The sequence below is a fragment of the Xenia sp. Carnegie-2017 genome, unplaced genomic scaffold (genome assembly GCF_021976095.1).
Source record: "Xenia sp. Carnegie-2017 unplaced genomic scaffold, XeniaSp_v1 HiC_scaffold_26, whole genome shotgun sequence".
Classification (NCBI taxonomy): Eukaryota; Metazoa; Cnidaria; class Anthozoa; order Malacalcyonacea; family Xeniidae; genus Xenia; species Xenia sp. Carnegie-2017.
In genome coordinates, this window is record NW_025813489.1 from 783,358 (window position 1) to 806,672 (window position 23,315).

At 36.1% G+C, this 23,315-nt stretch overlaps 1 protein-coding gene and 2 long non-coding RNA genes across 3 annotated transcripts; all 3 read left to right on the top strand.

Moving 5' to 3' along the window:
• Window positions 1–8,840: 8,840 nt before the first annotated feature.
• Window positions 8,841–9,246, top strand: LOC124453942. The gene is made up of 2 exons (XR_006951260.1): window positions 8,841–8,888; window positions 9,209–9,246. It is a non-coding gene; the product is annotated as an uncharacterized LOC124453942 (long non-coding RNA).
• A 2,629-nt stretch (window positions 9,247–11,875) lies between these two features.
• On the top strand, window positions 11,876–16,346 carry LOC124453932. Its single transcript, XM_047004758.1, has 4 exons — window positions 11,876–12,002; window positions 14,771–14,981; window positions 15,639–15,716; window positions 16,321–16,346. Exons 1-4 carry the CDS (start codon window positions 11,895–11,897, stop codon window positions 16,344–16,346), a joined length of 423 nt encoding a protein of 140 aa, XP_046860714.1. The 5' UTR covers window positions 11,876–11,894.
• Window positions 16,347–16,703: 357 nt separating this feature from the next.
• LOC124453879 lies at window positions 16,704–17,628 on the top strand. Its single transcript, XR_006951249.1, has 3 exons — window positions 16,704–16,802; window positions 17,002–17,213; window positions 17,416–17,628. It is a non-coding gene; the product is annotated as an uncharacterized LOC124453879 (long non-coding RNA).
• Window positions 17,629–23,315: the final 5,687 nt, after the last annotated feature.

Here is a 23,315-nt window from a genome sequence, read left to right on the forward strand (position 1 = left end):
CCGTGTGTCTACAGCAATATGCAATATTTTTCATCAGTTAACGTGAATTTACACGATTGGCTTTTTTATTTTGCTATAAAAATTTGTGTTGCAAGAACAAAGGGGTTTTACGTATAGCTACTGGCTTCACAGATCAGTCACTTAGCTCGCTTTAACAACTGAGATGCCATGATTAAATCTTGACTCGTTTACTGTGACTGTTTAGACCGGTCTGTTCCCTGTATGTGTGCATTTTTATGTGAAGAGACTTTTAACACGTTTGACAAGATTAATAAACTTTTAATATCCGAGAACGAGGTCTTACAGAGTTATCCTGTAGAGTGAGGTTTGTACAAAAAAAGACAAAGGTCCGATATTTATCAGTAAAGACTGAAAGCGAGCTTATTAAAAAGTATATTATATGACATTATTTCACCTGAAACGAAGCTTGCTTTGTTTCTCGTCGTTGCTGTTTTGCACGTGTTGTCTTTCACTTTTCTAGTTTTCATCAGAAAAAATAAATCGTTTCAAATTGTATCGTCTGGAAAGTAATGGACTGGCAAAAATCTTTTTGAGCCAATCAAGACGCACTAATTTGCCGGAAGTGACGCTTGCCATATAATAACGTCGTTTAATTTATGTCGTAATAATGTGACAATGCCACATTATATTGACGCTTTTTTCACAAAAAGTTTGTATTATTATAGGTAAAACCATTGTTACATTGTAAAGAAACGAGCTTAAAACTTTTCGCTTAATACTAGCTATGACGATTGTTTAATTGTCTTTTCGAACTTCTAGAAGTTCTTTGGCATACCAATAATTTAAGACAATGAAGTTTAACGATCGTAAACCGGGGCTATTGATGTTCGGAGATCGAATGCTTTAAATAGTTCCAAACTAAAGTTAGTAAAACTGCTATCGCAATGGCCGCCGACGTGTGCAGTTATGTTTACAATTCTACCAATTTTTTATTATTAAAATAACCAATATTTTAGTGGTCACAAAGGTTTGACCAATCTAAAAATTGGTCGCGACAAAAAAAGGTTGGTAATTTTGACCAATCTGTTTTTACTTTGTAGCATAGACGTGGATTGTAACTTCTCCTTATTTTGTAACGATGAAAATTGCCAATTATTTTTGTAAATATTCTTTTCCCAGCACCTTTTTTTAATTACAGCACTGAACAAGAGTTAAACCATCGATTAACATTTTTAGACGTTCTTGTTTATCAACGCAATACTGAGTAAATTCCTTACTACTATTCTACGCAAAGTTACTCTCACGGGTTTGGATACACGCTTGGACTTGTTCTCTTGACGAAGAGAAATAATGTCTTTGGTAGAGTGCCTGATAAAGCCCATGAATAGGGATTGTTAACAAAGGAGTTCTTAACTTCTTAAAAAAATATTAACTTCTTCAAAAGAAAATAGGAAGTGGATAGATAATCAAGACATTTCTTTTAATTGGAGTCCTTCAAAGACCTCAACTCTCTTCGTAAGGATTCTGTTTTTATACTAAAAAAATAGACAATAAGGAGGTAATGTGTATTGTCTAGACTGCAAAGTTGAGGAAGGAAGAAAGCAAGCATCGGTGGCGGAAATATCAAGATGAAGACAATGGTTTCAAAAGCTATTGTGACAGGTATTGACATTTCTGGGACAAACAAGCCAGACTTTTGTGAAGCCTGTGTAAAGTGAAAGTTACATCGAACAACCTTCAAAGCAGTGGGAGAAGTTAAGTCAACAAAAAGGCTAGAGCTTGTACACAGCGATGTCGCAGGACCCATGAATACAGAAAGTTTTGGTGGTGCAAAATACTTTGTGACATTTATCGACGACTACTCAAGATGTGTAAGTGTTTACCCTATCAAATATAAATCAGAAGTACTGACAAAATTTAAAGAATGGGAATTGGCAGTAACGAATCAAGCAGACTGCCATATTAAAACATTACGAACTGATAATGGAGGTGAATACTTGTCCAACGAATTTGAAGATTATCTCAAGAAAAAGGGAATCAGACACGAAACAACCGTTCCTTATTCACCGCAACAAAATGGTGTTGCTGAGCGAATGAACAGGACGCTCCAGGAAGCTGCTCTTTCGATGATCTTACATGCAGGAATTGCGAAGAGTTTCTGGGAGGAAGCAATTTCAGCTGCAGCATACATCAGAAATCGAATTGTCACAGCTGCAACAGGAGTTACACCATATGAGCGATGGTATGGTGAGAAACCAGATGTCTCTAACCTTCGCATCTTTGGTTGCATTGCATATGCTCATGTTACACATTCACTACGTCCGAAACTGGAGCCAAAAGCTGAAAAAATGCGATTTGTTGGCTACAGTTTGAAACAAAAAGGATACAGATTGTATGACGAAAACAAACGGAAAGTCTTCATTCGTCGCGACATAATTTTTAGGGAAACAGACTTTGGGCATTCCAATGAAGTGCAGTTAGAGTTGGACCAAGAGAACGAGTTGTACCTGAAGAAAGAGGAAACAGAGAAGTCTACTATGCTGAGACGTTCAGCAAGAGAGAAGAAACCGCCAATTTATTATCATGATGAATACGCCAATGTGTCGACAACAACCCATACAGCACTCTATGTAACACAGGTTGAAGAGCCTACATCCTTGAAAATAGCTCTTGAAAGCGAACATGCTCAAAAGTGGAAGGAATCACTGACTCAGAGTATGAATCACTAATGGAAAACGATACCTGGGAACTGGTACCTCTACCACCAGGTAGAAAAACTATTTTGTGTAAGTGGGTGTTCAAAGTGAAACATGACGAGAACGGCAAAATTGATAGATTCAAAGGGCGTTTGGTTGCAAAAGGCTTCCAACAGAGGTATGGAATTGACTTCGAAGAAACATTTTCACCTGTTGTCAGATTCACGTCAATTCGAGCTCTCTTGGCATTTGCTGTTTCAAAAAACATGTTTATTCATCAAATGGATGTTGTCACTGCGTTTTTAAATGGGACACTAGATGAGGATATATATATGGAACAACCAGAAGGCTTTGTTGTCCGTGGAAAAGAAAACCTTGTTTATCACCTTAAAAAGTCTCTGTATGGATTGAAACAGAGCCCAAGATGTTGGAATTTGTCTCTAAAAGAATTCATGGTTTCTCAGGGATTTGAACAAAGCGCTGCTGATCCGTGTGTGCTTGTTCGCAAAATCAATCGTCATCTTACAATCGTTGCTGTGCATGTGGATGATCTCATATTATTGACGGAGAGTGAACATGAGATGATAAATCTGAAAGCAAGTCTGTCTGCAAGATTCAAGATGAAAGATATGGGAAAGCTCCATTACTGCTTGGGAGTGAACATCAAACAAGAGAATGGCTCGCTAATGCTAAGCCAAGAACAGTATATCAACAAGATCCTGTACAAATAAAAACTACAAGACTGTAAACCCGTATCCACTCCAATGGACAGCAATCTATGCAGCTATAGCAACTCGACCTGACATAGCTCACGCCGTAAATACCCAGTCAAAGTTCAACTCATCTCCAACTGAAGGGAATTTAACTGCCGTTAAGCGAGTATTTCGGTATTTAAAAGGTTCAATAAAATTGCACTTGCTGTATCAATCAAATGGTGAAGAAATGGAAGGATACTCGGATGCTGATTGGGCTGCAGATTCAGAAGACCGACGATCTACGTCTGGCAATGCATTTTTAATGTCCACTGGTGCGATTAGTTGGACAAGCAGAAAACAACCGACCGTGGCTTTATCAACCTCCGAAGCTGAGTATATCGCTCTTTGCTTGGCAACGCAAGAGTGTGTTTGGTTGCGGCAACTTCGAAAAGACCTGAAAATGAATGATCCTAATCCGACGACAATAAACGAAGACAACCAAGGAGCCATTGCCATGTCAAAAAACCCTGTTTTGCATAAAAGAACAAAACATATCGATATTAAATTTCATTTTGTTCGTGAGAAAGTTGAAGATGAAACTATTCAAGTAAACTACTGTCCAACAGATGAAATGATCGCTGACATCTTTACAAAATCATTGCCACAAGGAAAATTTGAGAAACTTCGCTCTAAGCTAGGACTTACCTTGATGTAGTATGATGCTGAGTGAGTGGGAGTGTTGAATTTATTAATGTACACTTAGCATTATGATATTTTGTTACTTCAAGTATTACTTTAATATGACATTGCGGGCGCAGCTCTATACAATCGCTGGCTCAGTTGTATGTTATATATAAGTTCTTGTTGTTTTCTTATTTAATAAACTTTTTGCGAATATTTCGTTAAACTAACATCATGTTCTTGTCTGACAGCCATGACTGAAGTCTAGGGTTATGCCTGGCAACAAGATTTGATATTTGGATAAAGTTTCCCTCGTGCTTTTCATTATGCCCTCTGAAAGCTAGCTGTTGTCGTGCCAATGTTCTTGCGATGTCTAAAAGGATCTTTATGGCTTCTTGGTTTCGCAAATTGTTTTCTTCTTCTTGTATTCTTACTTCTCTTAACTTCTTTTCCAACATTACATCGACGTTTTTCATATTGCAGGCAAAGTGTGCCAAATCACTCAAAGCAATTTTGTGGGATTCGGAAGAGAAATGCTGTTGCATCTTTCCTTTTTTATCTTTACCCACGCTTCTCATCTTATCCCATGATCGAACTCCAGTAACCCAGGCATCTGACGCTTTCTTTCTTCCTGGTCCACTCGGAAAAAGAGCACAAACAAAACAGGATACATAGTCCGCCTTTATACTGTACTCTAAATGGGGATATTCTTTGTACCAAATTGATGAAAACATACGTTGTTTGTGTTGTTTGTGTTGTGTTATTTTTTTCTTCTGAAGATTAGTTAACAGTTTTGGACGGTCGGCGGGATCAAGCAGCAGCCCAAGATCATTTTTTTCTTCCAAAACACCAATTTGAGATTTCTCAGTGCAAATTGCTTGGAGAATATCCTCAAAATTGCTTTGTAAACGTATGGCCATGTTACTAATCTTCTTTACGTATTTGAAATTTCAACATGTTGAACTTTCAAAGCGACTAGCTGACGCGACTACGCTACAAGCTTAGTAACCACGCTGTTTCAGCCTGTAGAAATAAGCCAAAATTGTCAAAAATGAAAGTTTGTTATTTCCACTTAGTAATCATTTAGTTGTTTTCGATGGTATGGCAATTTTTCTACTTCGTGAACACTGCCCTGCCACTTGACGGCAATATGCCCTGCAAAAACACTGTTTACAGCAATTGGGGGGTGTCACACCCCCCACACCCCTCCAACAGTTACGCCCCTGAAACTGATATATTCAACCACTAAAATCTGCAATACAAATATTTTGAATATCGAATTTCATGCAAATGTCATGTGTCCACAACGACCATATATGGTAAAGACATTTGCCAACCCGCTACTTTTATTGATGATTATGCGGCACAAAGAACTTATTTCACTGAATTGCGCGTATTGTTATTCGTGACAAGTACGATCGACAGAATTTCTAGTGTGCGGGAGTTTGAACAACATTTGTCATTCGTGACAGATGAGTCTAATATCAAACGCGTTTGATATTAGACTCATCTGTCACGAATGACAAATGTTGTTCAAAACTTCCGCGCACACTAGGAACTTTTGTCGAACGCACTTGTCACGAATAACAAGTACGCGCGGCAAGTTCACCAGTGTGCGGCGGGCTTAACATAACAATTGCAGCTCTTAATGAAGGCATTTGCAAAATCTTTGGTAGAGTACACCATAATATTTTTATCATCGCATGTAAATTTCATAATTATACTTGTTATCAAACAATCATAATAAAAATGAAAACGTTGTATTTGGCAAAACTGATTTTGTTATGAAGTTTGAGAAAATTGTCCAAAAAGTTTAGCAAAATCGAAGATTGTTATCTAACAATGAAAGATTTCACTGCGCTTAGATTTATTCGCTTCGTGTCAAAACTGGTAATCTCTAATTAAATAGAAAAAAATAACCTCTAGTGCACATACAATGTCACACTTTTGTCATAAATAAACCTGACAAAATTATGTAATATATGAGAACACGATTGCAAAACTTGACTTCTCCAAATGTAGAATTTAATTTGAGAATAAGATTCAAAAGTAGCATGGCAATTTTTTTATACTTCACCTCATTTAACGGCTAAAGATTGAAGCAAAACTTGCAGCATTCCCATAAAATAAGTTTCACATAATTCTAGATATTTCTAGCACAGCTTATAATGTATTTATCGATGTATTTTAAATAAATCATTTTAACTCACCATGAATTAGAGAACTATTCAACCATTTTACATAATAACTGCTTTGATACATCAACATGAACTCGTTGCTCACGATTGATACAGGTAACAGAAATGCAGCACCAATTGACACACTCAAAGTAAACGTACATAACCACAATCTGCAATGAAATCATAATACATCCACAAAACTACGTATTAGGTCCATAAAAACGACAAAGAAACATGCATTCACCACTCGTAAACCCATATAAACCACAAAAGCAATGCAAAGGATATCATACGTTTGTAGGATATCATGTGTTTGTAGTATATCATGTGTTTGTAGGATATCATGTGTTTGTAGGATATTATGTGTTTGTAGGATATTATGTGTTTGTAGGATATTATGTGTTTGTAGGATATTATGTGTTTGAAGGATATTATGTGTTTGTAGTATATCATGTGTTTGTAGTATATCATGTGTTTGTAGGATATTATGTGTTTGTAGGATATTATGTGTTTGTAGGATATTATGTGTTTGTAGGATATTATGTGTTTGTAGGATATCATGTGTTTGTAGGATATCATACGTTTGTAGGATATTATGTGTTTGTAGGATATCATGCGTTTGTACGATATTATGTGTTTGTAGGATATCATGTGTTTGTAGGATATCATGTGTTTGTACGATATCATGTGTTTGTAGGATATCATGTGTTTGTAGGATATCATATGTACGGAGGAATCCTTCTATTGAATTTCAGGAGATCAAATTTTTAAAGTATAGGCATGCCATGGAGTCTCCCTAGAAATCTCATCCTTTGAGAATGAGCCTGTTAATTTATTGTTAAAGCAGAAGCAAAACGACATATATTTAATAGTTTAAGTTACATAAAGAACGTTGATCTAAGCCATGCGGTGTCGAGCAGAACACAAGTTAAAGTAAACAAAGAGAATGATAGCACAGCGCTATAACCAACAACTACAAACAATAACGACCTTATCTAACAACATTTGAGAAATTAACCTTCCACTCCTCTTCCTTGTAAACCAGACAAGTCTACTCAAAAGCAGAGAGTCTTATACGCTACAAGTCCCGGGCTTGTGACCGGTATAGCAGAGTTAAAAGGTGAAAGGTTTATCATAGATTAATCAACTGGCATATAGCATACAATAAATTAGATAAATTAGCATACAATAAGTAGTGCTTACTAGATCATGTGACTAGCACTATGACCAGATGTATAATACTTTGTTTAATACATATGTCATGTATCGTCATTCCTAACACTCCCCCTTGAGGATATCATTATTAAACAAGACTAAAGTTAATTGATTTCATATACAAACATTTGTCTGAATCGGCTTGTTTGTACCCACTTGTCTTCAAGTAATGATCTATTAAGGAATTCCAGCATCGAGCTGCTTGTTTTAAGCCATACAAGCTCTTTTTCAGTTTGCATACATGATTAGGATTACCTTTATCAACATACCCATCTGGCTGACGCATGTAAATCTCTTCATTAAGATCTCCTTGTAGAAACGCTGACTTTATGTCCATTTGATGAACTTCCCAATCCAGAGAGTTAGCCAGAGCAAGTAAAGACCTCATTGAAATGTTGCGTATCACAGGCGACAATACCTCGTAGAAATCAACTCCCGCAGCTTGCGAGTATCCTTGGGCTACCAGACGCGCTTTGAATTTCTCAATCGATCCATCAGCATTCCGCTTGACCTTGAAAACCCATTTACTTCCAGCTACATTCTTTCCACTGGGTAAAGATACCAGCTCCCACGTTTTATTCTCCATCAGTGAAATATACTCAGCATCAGTGGCTTCAATCCATTCCTTTTTCTGATCACATGACCATGCTTCATTAATGTTCCTGGGTTCGTTAATATCTGCAGTGAGATCATCTGCAACATATACCTATTCATCGGGGTATCTAAAAGTTGTGCCCATTCAACGCATTGATATGTTTTTTGTAGGCTTTTAGCTCTTAACAGTCAGAATTTTGGTGAGAGGGTTGTGTCGTAGGTGGATCTTTTAAACCAATTTCCATCATAGATGCATCCCAATCTCCCATATAGATAACTAGATCCATTACGCTTCTGGCATTGCAATGTTTAATTTGAAATCGTCAGCGATAAAAAAATTTGTTCAGACTCCACTCTTCGTGAGGGAGAAAATGGTAAGCTGTTGCAAGAGTACCACTACGACAAGGTGTCGTAGTTTGTTGTCATAGCTCGCTAATGCCATCGTTTACCAACCAACCTAACCTTTGCCCCGTGTCATTATCGGTAATTCATTTCTTCCGAAGATGAAATTCAACTCGTTAGGACGAAAAGGAATGGGGACACTTCGATAAAAATATGACAGCTTTGTTGCCGTTGGAAACCGGTGTGCTTGCAACATGAAACGAGGTTTATTAACATCACTGACCTGTAAATACCTGCACATATCATCTCACTCAGTTTACTACATTTTTTAGCGTGTAGTATAGTCTTATGGAAATTTAGTTAATGTCGCTTTACAAAATACGGCAAGTTTTAGGTGAGATATTTTTAATATATCTTACGATTAGGTAAATGGTATGCAGGTCCGTGAATGCTTTGGACGTACGCTTTGTTTTTATAGAGCCATTTCTTGCTCTGTAATTGAAACGAAACGATCATCTGCCGAGGTATGGATTATTTTATTTTCGTGTGTGCTTCTTGTTTCTTAAATTGCTGGATCAAAATAAACTTTTTTTTGCCTGAAGTGTAAAGTCTACAAATATTTTGTTGTTGAATGATTTGACGATATTCGTGCTAAGCCAGCTTTTATTTCTTTTTGCGAGAGTTTTAAAAAAGCTATCGAAACGATGCAAAACCGGCTTTTCCTCCTTTAATTTCAGATTACCCGAAATAATTTTGACTCTTTTTTTCCCCCGTCACTGACATTCGCGGAATGTTCAAACTCTTGTGAAGTTTCAAAACTGTATTTTTTTTATTTGCGTTATAGAATGATGAAAAAGAAATCTCAAGTTTGCAAGATGAGGTGAAAAAATGCAAGGAGGAGAAAAGGAAACTGCTTAATGAAGTCGAACAACAAGATGAAAAGATTAAATTGGTATGTTTATTGATAATTATTGGACGACGTTGTGCATGATATCAAGAATTGCTCAGACCCGAGGTTAATGTTATATGTTGAAGCAAAGTTCTTGATAACATGCAAAAGCAGAATTCAAGAATTGTTGTATTATACAATGATAAATGCAGAAGCCTTCAAGCTATTTTGTACGAAAACCACAAGGTTTTTCACATGAAATAGTCTTAGCGTTTTGCTTTCATTTCCTCTCCCCCTCCGTCAAATCTAGTTGCAAATAAAGGAAATTGGTAGTTTGGATAAAGATGTTGGTAAGGAAGACGTGGAAGATTTGCTGAAGAAAAGTGACATTCGCTGTGAAGAAACTAAAGAAAAATGGGCGAAGAAATTGAAGTCTTAAAGGACAGTCTTGCAGCTGTTATTTCGGAAAAGGAAAATATGATAATTGAAAATAAAAAACTTTTAATCGAAATTGAAACGTGTAAATCGGAAATGAGTCTGTTGAAGGAAACGTTAGCGTCGTGTTAGTGCATGTTGAAAGACAGCGAAGCTCCTGCGCTTAAACTCGAAGCAGAATGCGGGAAGAAATTGAAAGAAAAGGAAAATTTAAGCAGCGATTTATCTGAAATGACCACGGAGCTTATTCAAAAGCAATCCGACATCGAAGATCTTATATCTAGTATATCTAGTGGGGTAAGACTTGAGGAAGATTTACTTAAAGCTACTATAAACTATGAGCAGACCACAGCAGTGCTGAAGGAAACAATAAAAACTTTACAATATGCGCAACTAACTTTAGAAGAGAAGACTAAAGCACTTCAAAGATTAGAAGGAAATTTAAAAACTGCAGATATTTATTCAGACGAGAAGGAGACGTTTCTGTTAAATTTGAAAGAAAAGGCTGCGCTCATAGACGAGAAATCATCTTTAATTGTAAAAAATTTGCGAGAAAGAAAAAGAGTTGAGTCGTATTCAGCAAGATGAAGTGAACGCTCTTTTGTTGAAATTACAAGACAAACAGAAGGAAGACGAGAGTAACGAGAGAGAAAGAATGCGTCTGAACAAATTGATCGAAGAAAACACGTCGCAAATTTGCGAACTTAAAGACTGTGTCGCGGAAAAGACCCTAAAGAACGAGGATATTATAAATGAAAATGTGGAGTTGAATGAACGAATCACGCAAATGGAGTCGGCGATGGAAAGTTTGAACGACGATTTGAAGGTAAAAGAGTCACGTATAGTTGATTTGGAATCAAAATTGAAGACGGAAATTGGCAGTGCCAGTGAGTCTGATGCCACGGACGAGAAAGATACACTCGTGGCGGAAAAGGATGAGCTTCAGATTGAGTTGCTTCGTGTACAAAACGAATTAGTTTGCGTAAGGGAGGAGTTGCGTTCGAAAAATGAAGATGTTGTCGAAAGCATGAACAGCGAACATAAAATTGAAGTTGATGAGCTGAATAATCGGATTTGGGTCTTGAAAAAAGATACAAATGTTCAGGGGAACACGACATTCGGTTTGATTGTAATGTAAACGACGAGTTTTTTGAAAACAGACATGTTTCGACATCGCATGATGCCATGTTCAGTGTGAGTGAATAATTACATAAATAATACAAAGTTTATATAAAAGTAATATGATACAGTGACATAAATATGGATAACTTATAACAATAATAAGGAAATGAGATGAATTAATGGGGAGCGTGTTGCAAACTAAATATTGTGTTGAGTCTAAAAACTTGAACATTGAGGTCATGGTTAGTTTTGTTAATGTGGAGTGCTTCTTTGATTTTAAGGGAGAATGAGGTGTCTGCGGTGTCGATAATTATGAAGCAAGAGGGTTAAAAGTTGGTTTTATGAAGGAGATTTAGGAAGGTAACGGTAGATATAAGAGTTTTTGCCTGTTGTGGTATGTTCCTTGATTCTTGTGAATAAACGGCACCTTCTCAAATCTCATTCATGTAAAAGCAACTATTCACCCTCCTGCTTCAATATCATCGACACCGCAGACACCTCTTTCTCCCTTAAAATCAAAGAAGCACTCCACATTAACAAAACTAACCCTGACCTCAATGTTCAAGTTTTTAGACTCAACACAATATTTAGTTTGTAACACGCTCCCCATTAATTTATCTCATTTCCTTATTATTGTTATAAGTTATCCATATTTATATGTTTATGTTACTGTATCGTTTTACATTTATATAAACTTTGTGTTATTTATGTAATTCTAAACTCATACTAAAGATGGCATCATGACGTGTCGAAACATGTCTATTTTCAAAACCTCGTCGTTTACATTAAATGAGCCTTTTTCCACCATTTACTAGTTCAGTTTATCTTGTTAGCCTGTCTGATTTCCTCGTAAATGAAGGGAACCATCGAATTCACTTGTAAAAAAATAGAATTGTCAAACCAGAGTACCTTTTCTACGAAATCATCCAGAATCCATCTCTGAGATGCGTGGTCTGAACCACAAAAATTGTGAGGCGTCAAAACGTTTTTGAGATCATTGTAATAATTTTCACATTTCTATCTGTTTCGTGTCATTTACTTATTTCATTTCAATTCACCGTCACTTACACAGGTTTCATGTCCAATGTGCCGCGCGCGTGATAAGGCTGGCACCGAGCGACGGGATAGTGAAATATTCAAAGCGATACTCGTCGATTTCGAAGAACAGATTGGAACTGACGATGTTGCAAAGGTTTGTGACCCATGTTACTGCATGTTAACCTTTGTTTTCCACATTTTTCCTTTGCCACGAGTCTTTTTCTTGTGCCTAATTTGTTTTACTTATAAAAATACGATGGTAGTACCATTGTTGCAACAATTTCTATTGCTTCAGTAAGACGAATTGACAACGTATTTACCTAATTAAAATTCAACTATTTAAATTCAACAGTCGTATTACAAGTAGTACGACTTTGCCCGTCCTCTGTGCTGGTAGTATCGCTAACAATCCCGAATTTTGAGCTTGAAATAATCAAAATCACCACAAAGTATTCACACGAACATTTAATTGACGCTATCGTTTACAGTGTGTGGAGCACTGTCTAAATTAATTCTGCAAACATAGTAAGACCTTAGTATAATTTCGTAAAAGCACTATTGCTAATTTACATTTAATATAAACGACGACAAGTTTTTTGAAAATAGACATGTTTCGACATCTCATGATGCCATCTTCAGCATGAGTGAAATAATAAGTGATGCAAGGTTTGTATAAAAGTAATATGATAAATAAATTACAACAATAAAAAGGAAATAAGATGAATTAATGGGGAGCGTCCGCGTGTATTATGAAAAAAATATTGTATTGAATTTAAAAAGTTGAACATTGAGGTCAGGGTTAGTTTTTTTAATGTGTAGTGCTTCTTTGATTTTAAGGGTGAATGAGGTGTCGGCAGTGTCGATGATTTTGAAGCAAGAAAGTGAATAGTTGGTTTTACATGAGTGAGATTTAAGAAGGTGTCGGTAGATATGATAGGTTTTGTCTCTTGTGATATGTTCACTGATTCTGGTGGATAAATGGCGCGAAGTTTCACCAATGTTTCGGGAATTACATCCCGCGCAATTGAATTCATATACCACCATAGATTTAATTGAATCAGGGATTGGGTCTTTGAATAAGAAAAGGTTTTCGATTTTGAATGATGTAAAAATTAGTCGAATGTCAATATCTGTACAGAAGCGTTTCATAATGTTTGTAAGTCAACGTCCAACATACACCCGCTACATGCTTGTGTTTCTGTATTCTTCAAATTTCATATCATTCTAACGTGGATAAAAAGTCTTAGTCCAATCAATATTTCGTTTGAGTTTACAATAAATAATGTTTTATGAGTTGCGAAAATGCATGATTTTAAGAGATTTGAATATTCACATTGCATATTGGTAATGACGCTCACATTCCGTCTAGTCATTTGCCGTACGATGTTAAAGTATCCCGCAGCAAACCAGATCACTTCGTGCACATGTTCCGGCGAAACAGATGATAAAAAGAGAAAAATGAAGAAATAAAAGGTCAATTATTGCATGGCAAGCGTCACTTCAGGCAAAATGCATGCTTTGATTGGCTCAGAAACATTTTTGCCGGTCCATTATTTTCCCGTAATCGAGCACTGTCCAAAACGCGTAATTTTACAGTCAAATGTAAACAAACTTCGTAATGCAAACTGCAAAACGCAAAATAAACGAAACAAAGAATCATTTTCGAATGTGATTCGAAGGAAAAACACTTGAAAACAGTTTAACTATCCAGACGATATAATTTGAAACGATTCATTTTTAATGGACAAAAATTAGAAAAGGGAAAGCCAACCGGTAAGAAACAGCAAGGACGAGAAAGAAAGCAAGCTTCATTTCAGGTCAAATAATGACATATAATAAACCTTTTAATCACCATCACCTCGCTTTTTCGGTCTTAACTGAGAAATATGGGACCTCTGTCTTTTTGTACGAACCTCGCCCTACGTGCTCGGTCTGTACGGAAAAACTTCGGTCCAATATTTCTCCGTAAAGACCTCGCGCTCGGGTTATTAAGAGCTTAATAATTGCTCTGAGTAATGAAAGTTGGACTCAGCGCATATAATTGCGAAGAAGACCAAGATGTCGAAGGGTGCTGTGCAACAAAACGCAGGTTCCGGGAATCAGGATCTTCTTTTACCAAACAACATCTGGGAGACTGGGGGCTACCTTTTTGAAAGAGGAACTGTTAAGGAATTCTTTTTGAATACAGATAGAGTTGGGGTTATTCAGATTGCATGACATCGAAAAAAAATATGTAAATTAAAACCATTGAAAAGAACAGATTTACGTGCAGCTATTTTAGGTGTATGTCCTGGTAGGTGTAGTATGTACTCATAATTAAGACCCACAAGCTTAGTTCCTAATGAATGGAGTGCTGTGAAGTTTGCCCGAAGCAATCAGTATAAATACATGTAATTAATTAGAGAGTTTTTGAGTGAGAGTTGTGAGTGTGTTCAATAAAATTGTCGAAAGATACAATCTCCAGAGTGTTATTGAACCAGCAACTGGAAAGCGGAGAGGAGTTTTCCAACAGGAACAATACATTGAGATCTCATCTTTACGTTGCAGAAATGCTACTAACATCCGGTCAACAGTGCATACAACACGAGAGACATCAATGGCCGTTTTTATGCTTAAGACAGTTAATATCATGCGTTTTACGACGGACGACTTAAGACGGATTTCTTTGTTGCGCGGCTTAAACTTGTCGGAACGATAAAAACGGTCACAAGACGAGTCGAACCTTCTTCATTCTTGACAGTTGACATAACTGGACGTATCATCTGTCCTGACGTCTATTAACAGTTTTTAGCATAAGAACGGCCATTGAGTATATTAACATCTAAAAGGAGACGATGGAAGAACATTGTCTAGATCTCGGCTTTTACCTCGGTAAACACGAGTGGATACATACATCTGACATGCTTATATTTGTTTATTCAGGACAAGCTTGTGGAGGAGTTAAGACATGCGTTGATCTCTGATCAAGATGTATTGGAGCAAAAGCAGTTCGTTTTGGACGAGAAGGAGATAGAAATACTCGCAAAGGACGAAGCTATTGCTCGACTGGAAACGGAAAATGCTGACTTGATGAAAAAATATGAATTAATCCTAGCTGATTCCAATGATCAAATAACCTGTTTTAAACAAAAAGGTATGACCCGCCGTGATTGTATGTCATAGTTTGTACAAAACTTGAATGTCGTTGAATTTAAGTCGAAATTTAATTTCGCCTTTCCTCTTTTACAAAAAATATAATGATTGACATACTTTGAGATATTTTTCGACTGTTATTGCTTGATTGTAATGCAGTTTATCTGTCATTGCACTGTGGAAAAGTATAATTGCCCTGTAAATACCGTAACCTGATTGGCTAAAAACCGCTGAAAGCCAATATATCTTAAAGTATGTTATTATTTATAAGTAGTAGTTTTGTTACCCGTGCAATTACGGCTAAACATGCACTTTTGAGTTTTTAAAGACTGAAAATAGCGCTCGTCCTTCGAACTCGAAACTACTACTACCTATACTAATTGCGACATGACTACAGGAATGACGAAGAATCAAATCGCAAATATACTGTTGACAGTACATTTTGCGCTTCAAAAAATTGCAGATTACGCGTGCAATGCATATGTTGGTAGACTCTTTTTTTCCTTTGTTTTATTTAAATGTGTATTTTCTGTGGAGTACAACCGCTATCCCCCTATCCCCCATCCCTATCCGCAATTTAGGACATTGTTCTCTCCGGGTACGATTCTTATCATATTAAAGAGTGGCATTTACAAATCAACAAATTCATTTGATTCAGAAGATGAAATGAAACAGAATTACGTCGAACTCGAACGCTCCCAGGATGAACTGACTGTCGAGAAGAACGCGAAAGCAGGTAAGAAAATTCGCCACGATGTAACACGATATCACGAATTTGATAAATGGTATCCATATAAAGCATTTCTGTATTTGTATCGTGTAAGTGACTTGATTCTGAAGATGACTACCGCTAAGGTTTTCAAAACGTCAGTCAACATCAACACCAATGGTCCTTCTCAGGACTCTGGACGATCTACATGCGCAAAGAAGTAATGAGTGAGACGAGGTTGTCTATTTATTCACGAGGTTTTAATGGTTTGCTTTTGTGTTCTCGCCCGTAAAAATCGTTAAAAACACTCCCGATCGTGTTGCTGTTTTCGGGTTTTTGCGTCCTTAACCTTAAAAGTTTCAGCCAAATCCGTTGGTAAACCTTGGCAAATGTCTAGGAAGATTCTCAAATGTCTAGGAAGATTCCGCCATTTTACTCTTTGTGTTTACAGTTGTCACATAAAAAATTACGTCACCTACATACATCTTTTGCTGACGGCAAGACATTGAGAATTATGTGTATTCTCATAGGCAATCACAATCGCGTTTTAGTTACCTTCGTTGTTGAATGAATATAAATGATATACAAAGCAGTTTATATTCTATACAACATATAAAATATATATTTTCAGGAAATTTTTCAAAAGCTCACAGATAGTTTGAAGAAAAACACAAGCAACAGTTGGAAGGTTACACATTATATAGAAGCGATAACGGAAACTACGGACCTTGGACTGGGGATGGATTTCTTGGAGATAGTAGTTTCCGTTATCGCTTCTATGAGAACGAGGTGCTTCTAGTGACTCGAGTAACTGCTTTTAAAATTCACGATAAGTCATGGGCTTGCGCGCTGATATTTTTTGGGTGGCGATCCGGGTATTTTACCCCCCAATTTCCCGACTTTTTGTTCTTTCTAGTCCAGTTTCTAGTCATGTTAATTGCTATAGTTAAAAATTACTTGCAACGCTGTTACTTGTTTAATTAAAGTCAATAGTTATGCGTAACCGAATATTTTAGGTAGCTGATGAACGGATGAAAAACAGTTCTTTGGACACAGAACATCATGATGATATGGTGGATGTCATTGGCATTAGAAACCTGAAGGAAAAGCATGGTAGAGAAAGCTATGTAAAAGTATCTAATGTGCAACGTAATTATCATTTTCCTTGGGGTAACAACATAATAAGGCATGCGCACAGCGAAGTCCATGTGAATTTTTTATTTTGCATAGTTTTTCATCTAATAAGTCAACTGCATTGACTTTCTTCAAGCGTCAAAGATCAAACGTCCTTTTATGTTTCTTTGAACTTTAGTCAGTGATGAAAAACGTCTTTCGTTATCTGATGTCATCGACTATGAAAAAGTGATATGTGAAAATGCACATTTGCGTGCCAGTGAAGAGAAATTGACAAAAGAGACTGCTCTACTTGAACAGAAACGCCGAGAAAATGAAAATTGAACTGCGAAAATCTAAAACTGAACAACGAAAATCAAAAACTGAACACTGGTTTAAAGGAATTCGAAGGTAAGTCTGTGTTTTATTTTTCCCAACTTTCATATGTTTGAAGCTCCATCAGCGGTTATTTATCTCATTAGTCAAAATACAGTCCTTCAAGCGTTAGAATTACGTCATCAGAGCATTCAAATTACGTAACTAGAAACGTAAATTACTGAACGTTCTTGAGTTGAAAAAAATTAATTCGATTAATTTTGTGTTCATCATGTAGACGTGATACAAGATTTTAAAATGAAATGCGCAGTTCTTGAAGACGAGACCAAAGAACTTAAAATGCAGTTAAAAAAATATGCCACTGCTGTTGACGACTCGGTGGCGAAATGTCTTCAACTGCAACGAGATAGGGAGGAAGAGCTTGAAGATAAATACCGTCTGCAAATCGACGAAGGAAATGCAAGAATCGCCGAGCTGAATAATGAAGTTGTCAAACAGTCTAAAGAAAGAAAACCAAACTGAAGAAAGAAAATTACAAACTAAATATGTGTTTAAGAGAATGCGAAGGTATAATCCAAAAACATATTGTGTTTCAGCATATTATAGGATAACGTCAAGAGTTTAAGCATTAATTTTATTTTGTCTACGAAAGAGGCACGGAATGTTCACCAAAAAAACAGTACTTGCTGTTTTGTTTTTATTCTTTGCATTCTTTTGCAATTCTTGAATTTCAAACGATTGCAATTGTGGAAAGCCTTGTTTACTTACAATTTCCACCATGTCTTTTTAATCAAAAAGAAGTATGTTTGGCTTTCACAGCTCTCACAGTGCAATTAGAGATTTTCAGCATTGCAATTACAAATTTTAACGGTGCAATTGCAGATAAACTGCACTGCCATCATCCAATCACAGTCGAGAAATATCTAATGGTATCTTATTATACGAATAATTATACGAGAATTTATCCCTGGACAAATGAAGTTCTTTAAAATAAACCTACTTGAGGCGGTTGACGTATTTGAACAAAAGAAAAGGAAAAAAACGGTTTGCCAACGTCGAAGGAAACAAAATACAACTGTTTGCCTGAATTCCTTCGATTTTGCGTAAAACAAATAGATTACACTTAACCATTGTCTATTCAGACATAGATACACGTGTTTTGAAATTTTGCTACTTGCAGTGCAATAATTATTTTGTCTAAAAGGGTTTTTCGCTTCCTTTTACCGATGGTACATATGATGCAACGAGCAACTCATAAAAATATTGGTGTTGCCAGTTTTCGAAATAAATTACAATGTATTTCCATTTCCAAATACGTTAGAGGCAGTTTAGTTTGTAAAATTTTATTTAAGAAATAAAATGTGTTTACTAGGTTTCCACAGGCTCATTCAAACCGAGGCGACCTTTAGGAAAACACCAGAGCAGATCAGCACAAGGTTGCCCCTACACGAGAGTTCTCACAACGTCTCCGAGGTTAGCATAAGCCAGTGGAAACACGAAAAGTTTCTTTCGTGTCTTTTATGAAATAGCGATAATGCAAGATTAACAAATTTAAAAGAAATGTTTATTATTTCGTCTAACATGTATTCATGGTCTATTTGGAAATTCTCTTTGCTTGATTGATTTGATGGTTGAGCTCAAATCGGTTTGCACAGGCTAATGAAAAGTGTAAACACAGCTATAGACCAATCGCCGCACGCCTTTTATTGTTTTTATTCATAATCTTTAAAAACTCATAACCATTTTTTTTGTTCAGAAGGTTTGTCCAATTCAAAATTGACCAACTATAATTTAATTTAACTTACACTAACTCCATCACTAGATGTTAGCTACATAACTTACTCAGTAACATTACCTTGGCATTTCGTACACTGTTTTTCTCATGCATTGATAGCTACGTATTTTACTCAGTAACATTACCTTGGCATTTCGTACACTGTTTTTCTCATGCGTTGATAGCTACATAACTTACTCAGTAACATTACCTTGGCATTTCGTACACTGTTTTTCTCATGCATTGATAGCTACATATTTTACTCAGTAGCATTACCTTGGCATTTCGTACACTGTTTTTTCTATGCGTTGATAGCTACATACAACTTACTCAGTAACATTACCTTGGCATTTCGTACACTGTTTTTCTCATGCATTGATAGTTACATATTTTACTCAGTAGCATTACCTTGCCATTTCGTACACACTGTTTTTTCCTATGCACTGATAGCTACATAACTTACTTAGTAGCATTACCTGGCATTTCGTACACTGCTTTTCTCATGCATTGATAGCTACATAACTTGGATTTAGTAGCATTACCTGGCATTTCGTACACTGTTTTTCTCATGCATTGATAGTTACATATTTTACTCAGTAGCATTACCTTGGCATTTCGTACACTGTTTTTCTCATGCATTGATAGCTACATAACTTACTCAGTAACATTACCTTGGCATTTCTGTACACTGTTTTTCTCATGCATTGATAGCTTCTATAACTTACTTAGTAGGCATTACCTTGGCATTCTCGTACACTGTTTTCTATGCATTGATAGCTACATAACTTACTCAGTAGCATTACCTTGCCATTTCGTACACTGTTTTTCTCATGCATTGATAGCTACATAACTTACTTAGTAGCATTACCTTGGCATTTCGTACACTGTTTTTCTCATGCATTGATAGCTACATATTTTACTCAGTAACATTACCTTGGCATTTCGCACACTGTTTTTCTCATGCATTGATACATATTTTACTCAGTAACATTACCTTTGGCAATTCGTACACTGTTTTTCTCATGCATTGATAGCTACATAACTTACTCAGTAGCATTACCTTGGCATTTCGTACACTGTTTTTCTCATGCATTGATAGCTACATATTTTACTCAGTAACATTACCTTGGCATTTTGCACACTGTTTTTCTCATGCATTGATAGCTACATATTTTAGTCAGTAACATTACCTTGGCATTTCGTACACTGTTTTTCTCATGCATTGATAGCTACATATTTTACTCAGTAATTACCTTGGCATTTCGTACACTGTTTTTCTCATGCATTGATAGCTACATATTTTACTAATGAGCATTACCTTGGCATTTCGTACACTGTTTTTCTCATGCATTGATAGCTACATAACTTACTCAGTAAAATTACCTTGGCATTTCGTACACTGTTTTTCTTTATGCATTGATAGCTACATATTTTACTCAGTAGCATTACCTTGCATTTCGTACACCGTTTTTCCTATGCATTGATAGCTAGCATATTTTACTAGTAACATTACCTTGGCATTTCGCACACTGTTTTCTCATGCATTGATAGCTACATATTTTACTCAGTAGCATTACCTTGGCATTTCGCACACTGTTTTTCTCATGCATTGATAGCTATTTTACTCAGTAGCATTACCTTGGCATTTCGTACACTGTTTTTCTCATGCATTGATAGCTACATATTTTACTCAGTAGTGATTACCTGGCATTTCGTACACTGTTTTTCCTATGCATTGATAGCTACATATTTACTCAGTAACATTACCTTGGCATTTCGCACACTGTTTTTCTCATGCATTGATAGCTACATATTTTACTCAGTAGCATTACCTTTGGCATTTCGCACACTGTTTTTCTCATGCATTGATAGCTACATAACTTACTCAGTAGCATTACTCTTGCCATTTCGTACACTGTTTTTCTATGCATTGATAGCTACATATTTTACTCAGTAGCATTACTCTGGTATTTCGTACACTGTTTTTCTCATGCATTGATAGCTACATATTTACTAATGAGCATTACCTTGGCATTTCTGTACACTGTTTTTCTATGCATTGATAGGCTACGTATTTTACTCAGTAGCATTATTCCTTGGCATTTCTGTACACTGTTTTCTCATGCATTGATAGCTACATATTTTACTTCCAGTAGCATTACCTTGGCATTTTGCACACTGTTTTTCTCTATGCATTGATAGCTACGTATTTACTCAGTAACATACCTTGGCATTTCGTACACTGTTTTTTCATGCATTGATAGCTACATAACTTACTTTAGTAACATTGTCTTTGGCATTTTGTACACTGTTTTTCTCATGCGTTGATAGCTACATAACTTACTCAGTAACATTACCTTGGCATTTCGTACACTGTTTTTCCTATGCTGATAGCTACATAACTTACTCAGTAGCATTACCTTGGCATTTCGTACACTGTTTTTCTCATGCATTGATAGCTACATATTTTACTCAGTAGCATTACCTTGGCATTTTGTACACTGTTTTTCTCATGCCTTGATAGCTACATATTTTACTCAGTAACATTACCTTGGCATTTCGTACACTGTTTTTCTCATGCATTGATAGCTACATATTTTACTCAGTAGCATTACCTTGGCATTTCGTACACTGTTTTTCTCATGCATTGATAGCTAGATAACTTACTCAGTAAAATTACCTTGGCATTTCGTACACTGTTTTTCTCATGCATTGATAGCTGTTTTACTCAGTAGCATTACTTTGGCATTTCTTGCACACTGTTTTTCTCATGCATTGATAGCTACATATTTTACTCAGTAACATTACCTTGGCATTTGCACACGTTTTTCTCATGCATTGATAGCTACATATTTTACTCAGTAGCATTACTTGCATTTCGCACACTGTTTTTCTCATGCATTGATATTACATATTTTACTCAGTAGCATTACCTTGGCATTTCTGTACACTGTTTTTCTATTATGCATTGATAGCTACATATTTTACTCAGTAGCATTACCTTGGCATTTCGTACACTGTTTTTCTCATGCATTGATAGCTACATATTTTACTCAGTAACATTACCTTGGCATTTCGCACACTGTTTTTCTCATGCATTGATAGCTACATATTTTACTCAGTAGCATTACCTTGGCATTTCGCACACTGTTTTTCTCATGCATTGATAGCTACATAACTTACTCAGTAGCATTACCTTGCCATTTCGTACACTGTTTTTCTCATGCATTGATAGCTACATATTTTACTCAGTAGCATTACCTTGGCATTTCGTACACTGTTTTTCTCATGCATTGATAGCTACATATTTTACTAATGAGCATTACCTTGGCATTTCGTACACTGTTTTTCTCATGCATTGATAGCTACGTATTTTACTCAGTAGCATTACATTGGCATTTCGTACACTGTTTTTCTCATGCATTGATAGCTACATATTTTACTCAGTAGCATTACCTTTGGCATTTTTTGCATTAATTGTTTTTCCCTATGCATTGATAGCTACGTATTTTACTCAGTAACATTACCTTGGCATTTCGTACACTGTTTTTCTCATGCATTGATAGCTACATAACTTACTTAGTAACATTATCTTGGCATTTTGTACACTGTTTTTCTCATGCGTTGATAGCTACATAACTTACTCAGTAACATTACCTTGGCATTTCGTACACTGTTTTTCTCATGCGTTGATAGCTACATAACTTACTCAGTAGCATTACCTTGGCATTTCTCGTGGTACACTGTTTTTTCTATGCATTGATAGCTATGATATTTTACTCTGTGTATGATTACCTTGGCATTTTGTACACTGTTTTTCTATGCCTTTGATTAGCTACATATTTTACTCAGTAACATTATCTTTGGCATTTTCGTACACTGTTTTTTCCTATGCATTGATATTAAGCATATTTTACTCAGTAGCATTACCTGGCATTTCGTACACTGTTTTTCTCATGCATTGATAGCTAGATAACTTTACTCAGTAAAATTCATCTTCTTGGCATTTCGTGGCCACTGTTTTTCCTTGGCGCATTGATAGCTACATATTTTTACTCAGTAGCATTACCTTGGCATTTCGTACACTGTTTTTCTCATGCATTGACAGCTACATATTTTACCAGTAGCATTATCTGGCATTTCTGCATTACTGTTTTTCTCATGCATTGATAGCTACGTATTTTACTCAGCATTACCTTGGCATTTTATATTAATTGTTTTTCTCATTATGCATTGATAGCTACATAACTTACTCAGTAGCATTTCATCTCGCCATTTCGTACACTGTTTTTCTCATGCATTGATAGCTACGTATTTTTACTCAGTAGCATTACCTTGGCATTTTTGCACACTGTTTTTCTCATGCATTGATAGCTACATATTTTAATTAGCATTAATTTTAC

Excerpts from the sequence above, each read along its gene's own strand:
- LOC124453932 (XM_047004758.1), top strand. The coding sequence starts at position 11,895 with ATGTGCCGCGCGCGTGATAAGGCTGGCACCGAGCGACGGGATAGTGAA. Across the intron at positions 12,003-14,770 it reads GAACTGACGATGTTGCAAAG|GACAAGCTTGTGGAGGAGTT; the intron begins GTTTGTGACCCA and ends TTGTTTATTCAG. Across the intron at positions 15,717-16,320 it reads CGAGAAGAACGCGAAAGCAG|GAAATTTTTCAAAAGCTCAC; the intron begins GTAAGAAAATTC and ends ATATATTTTCAG.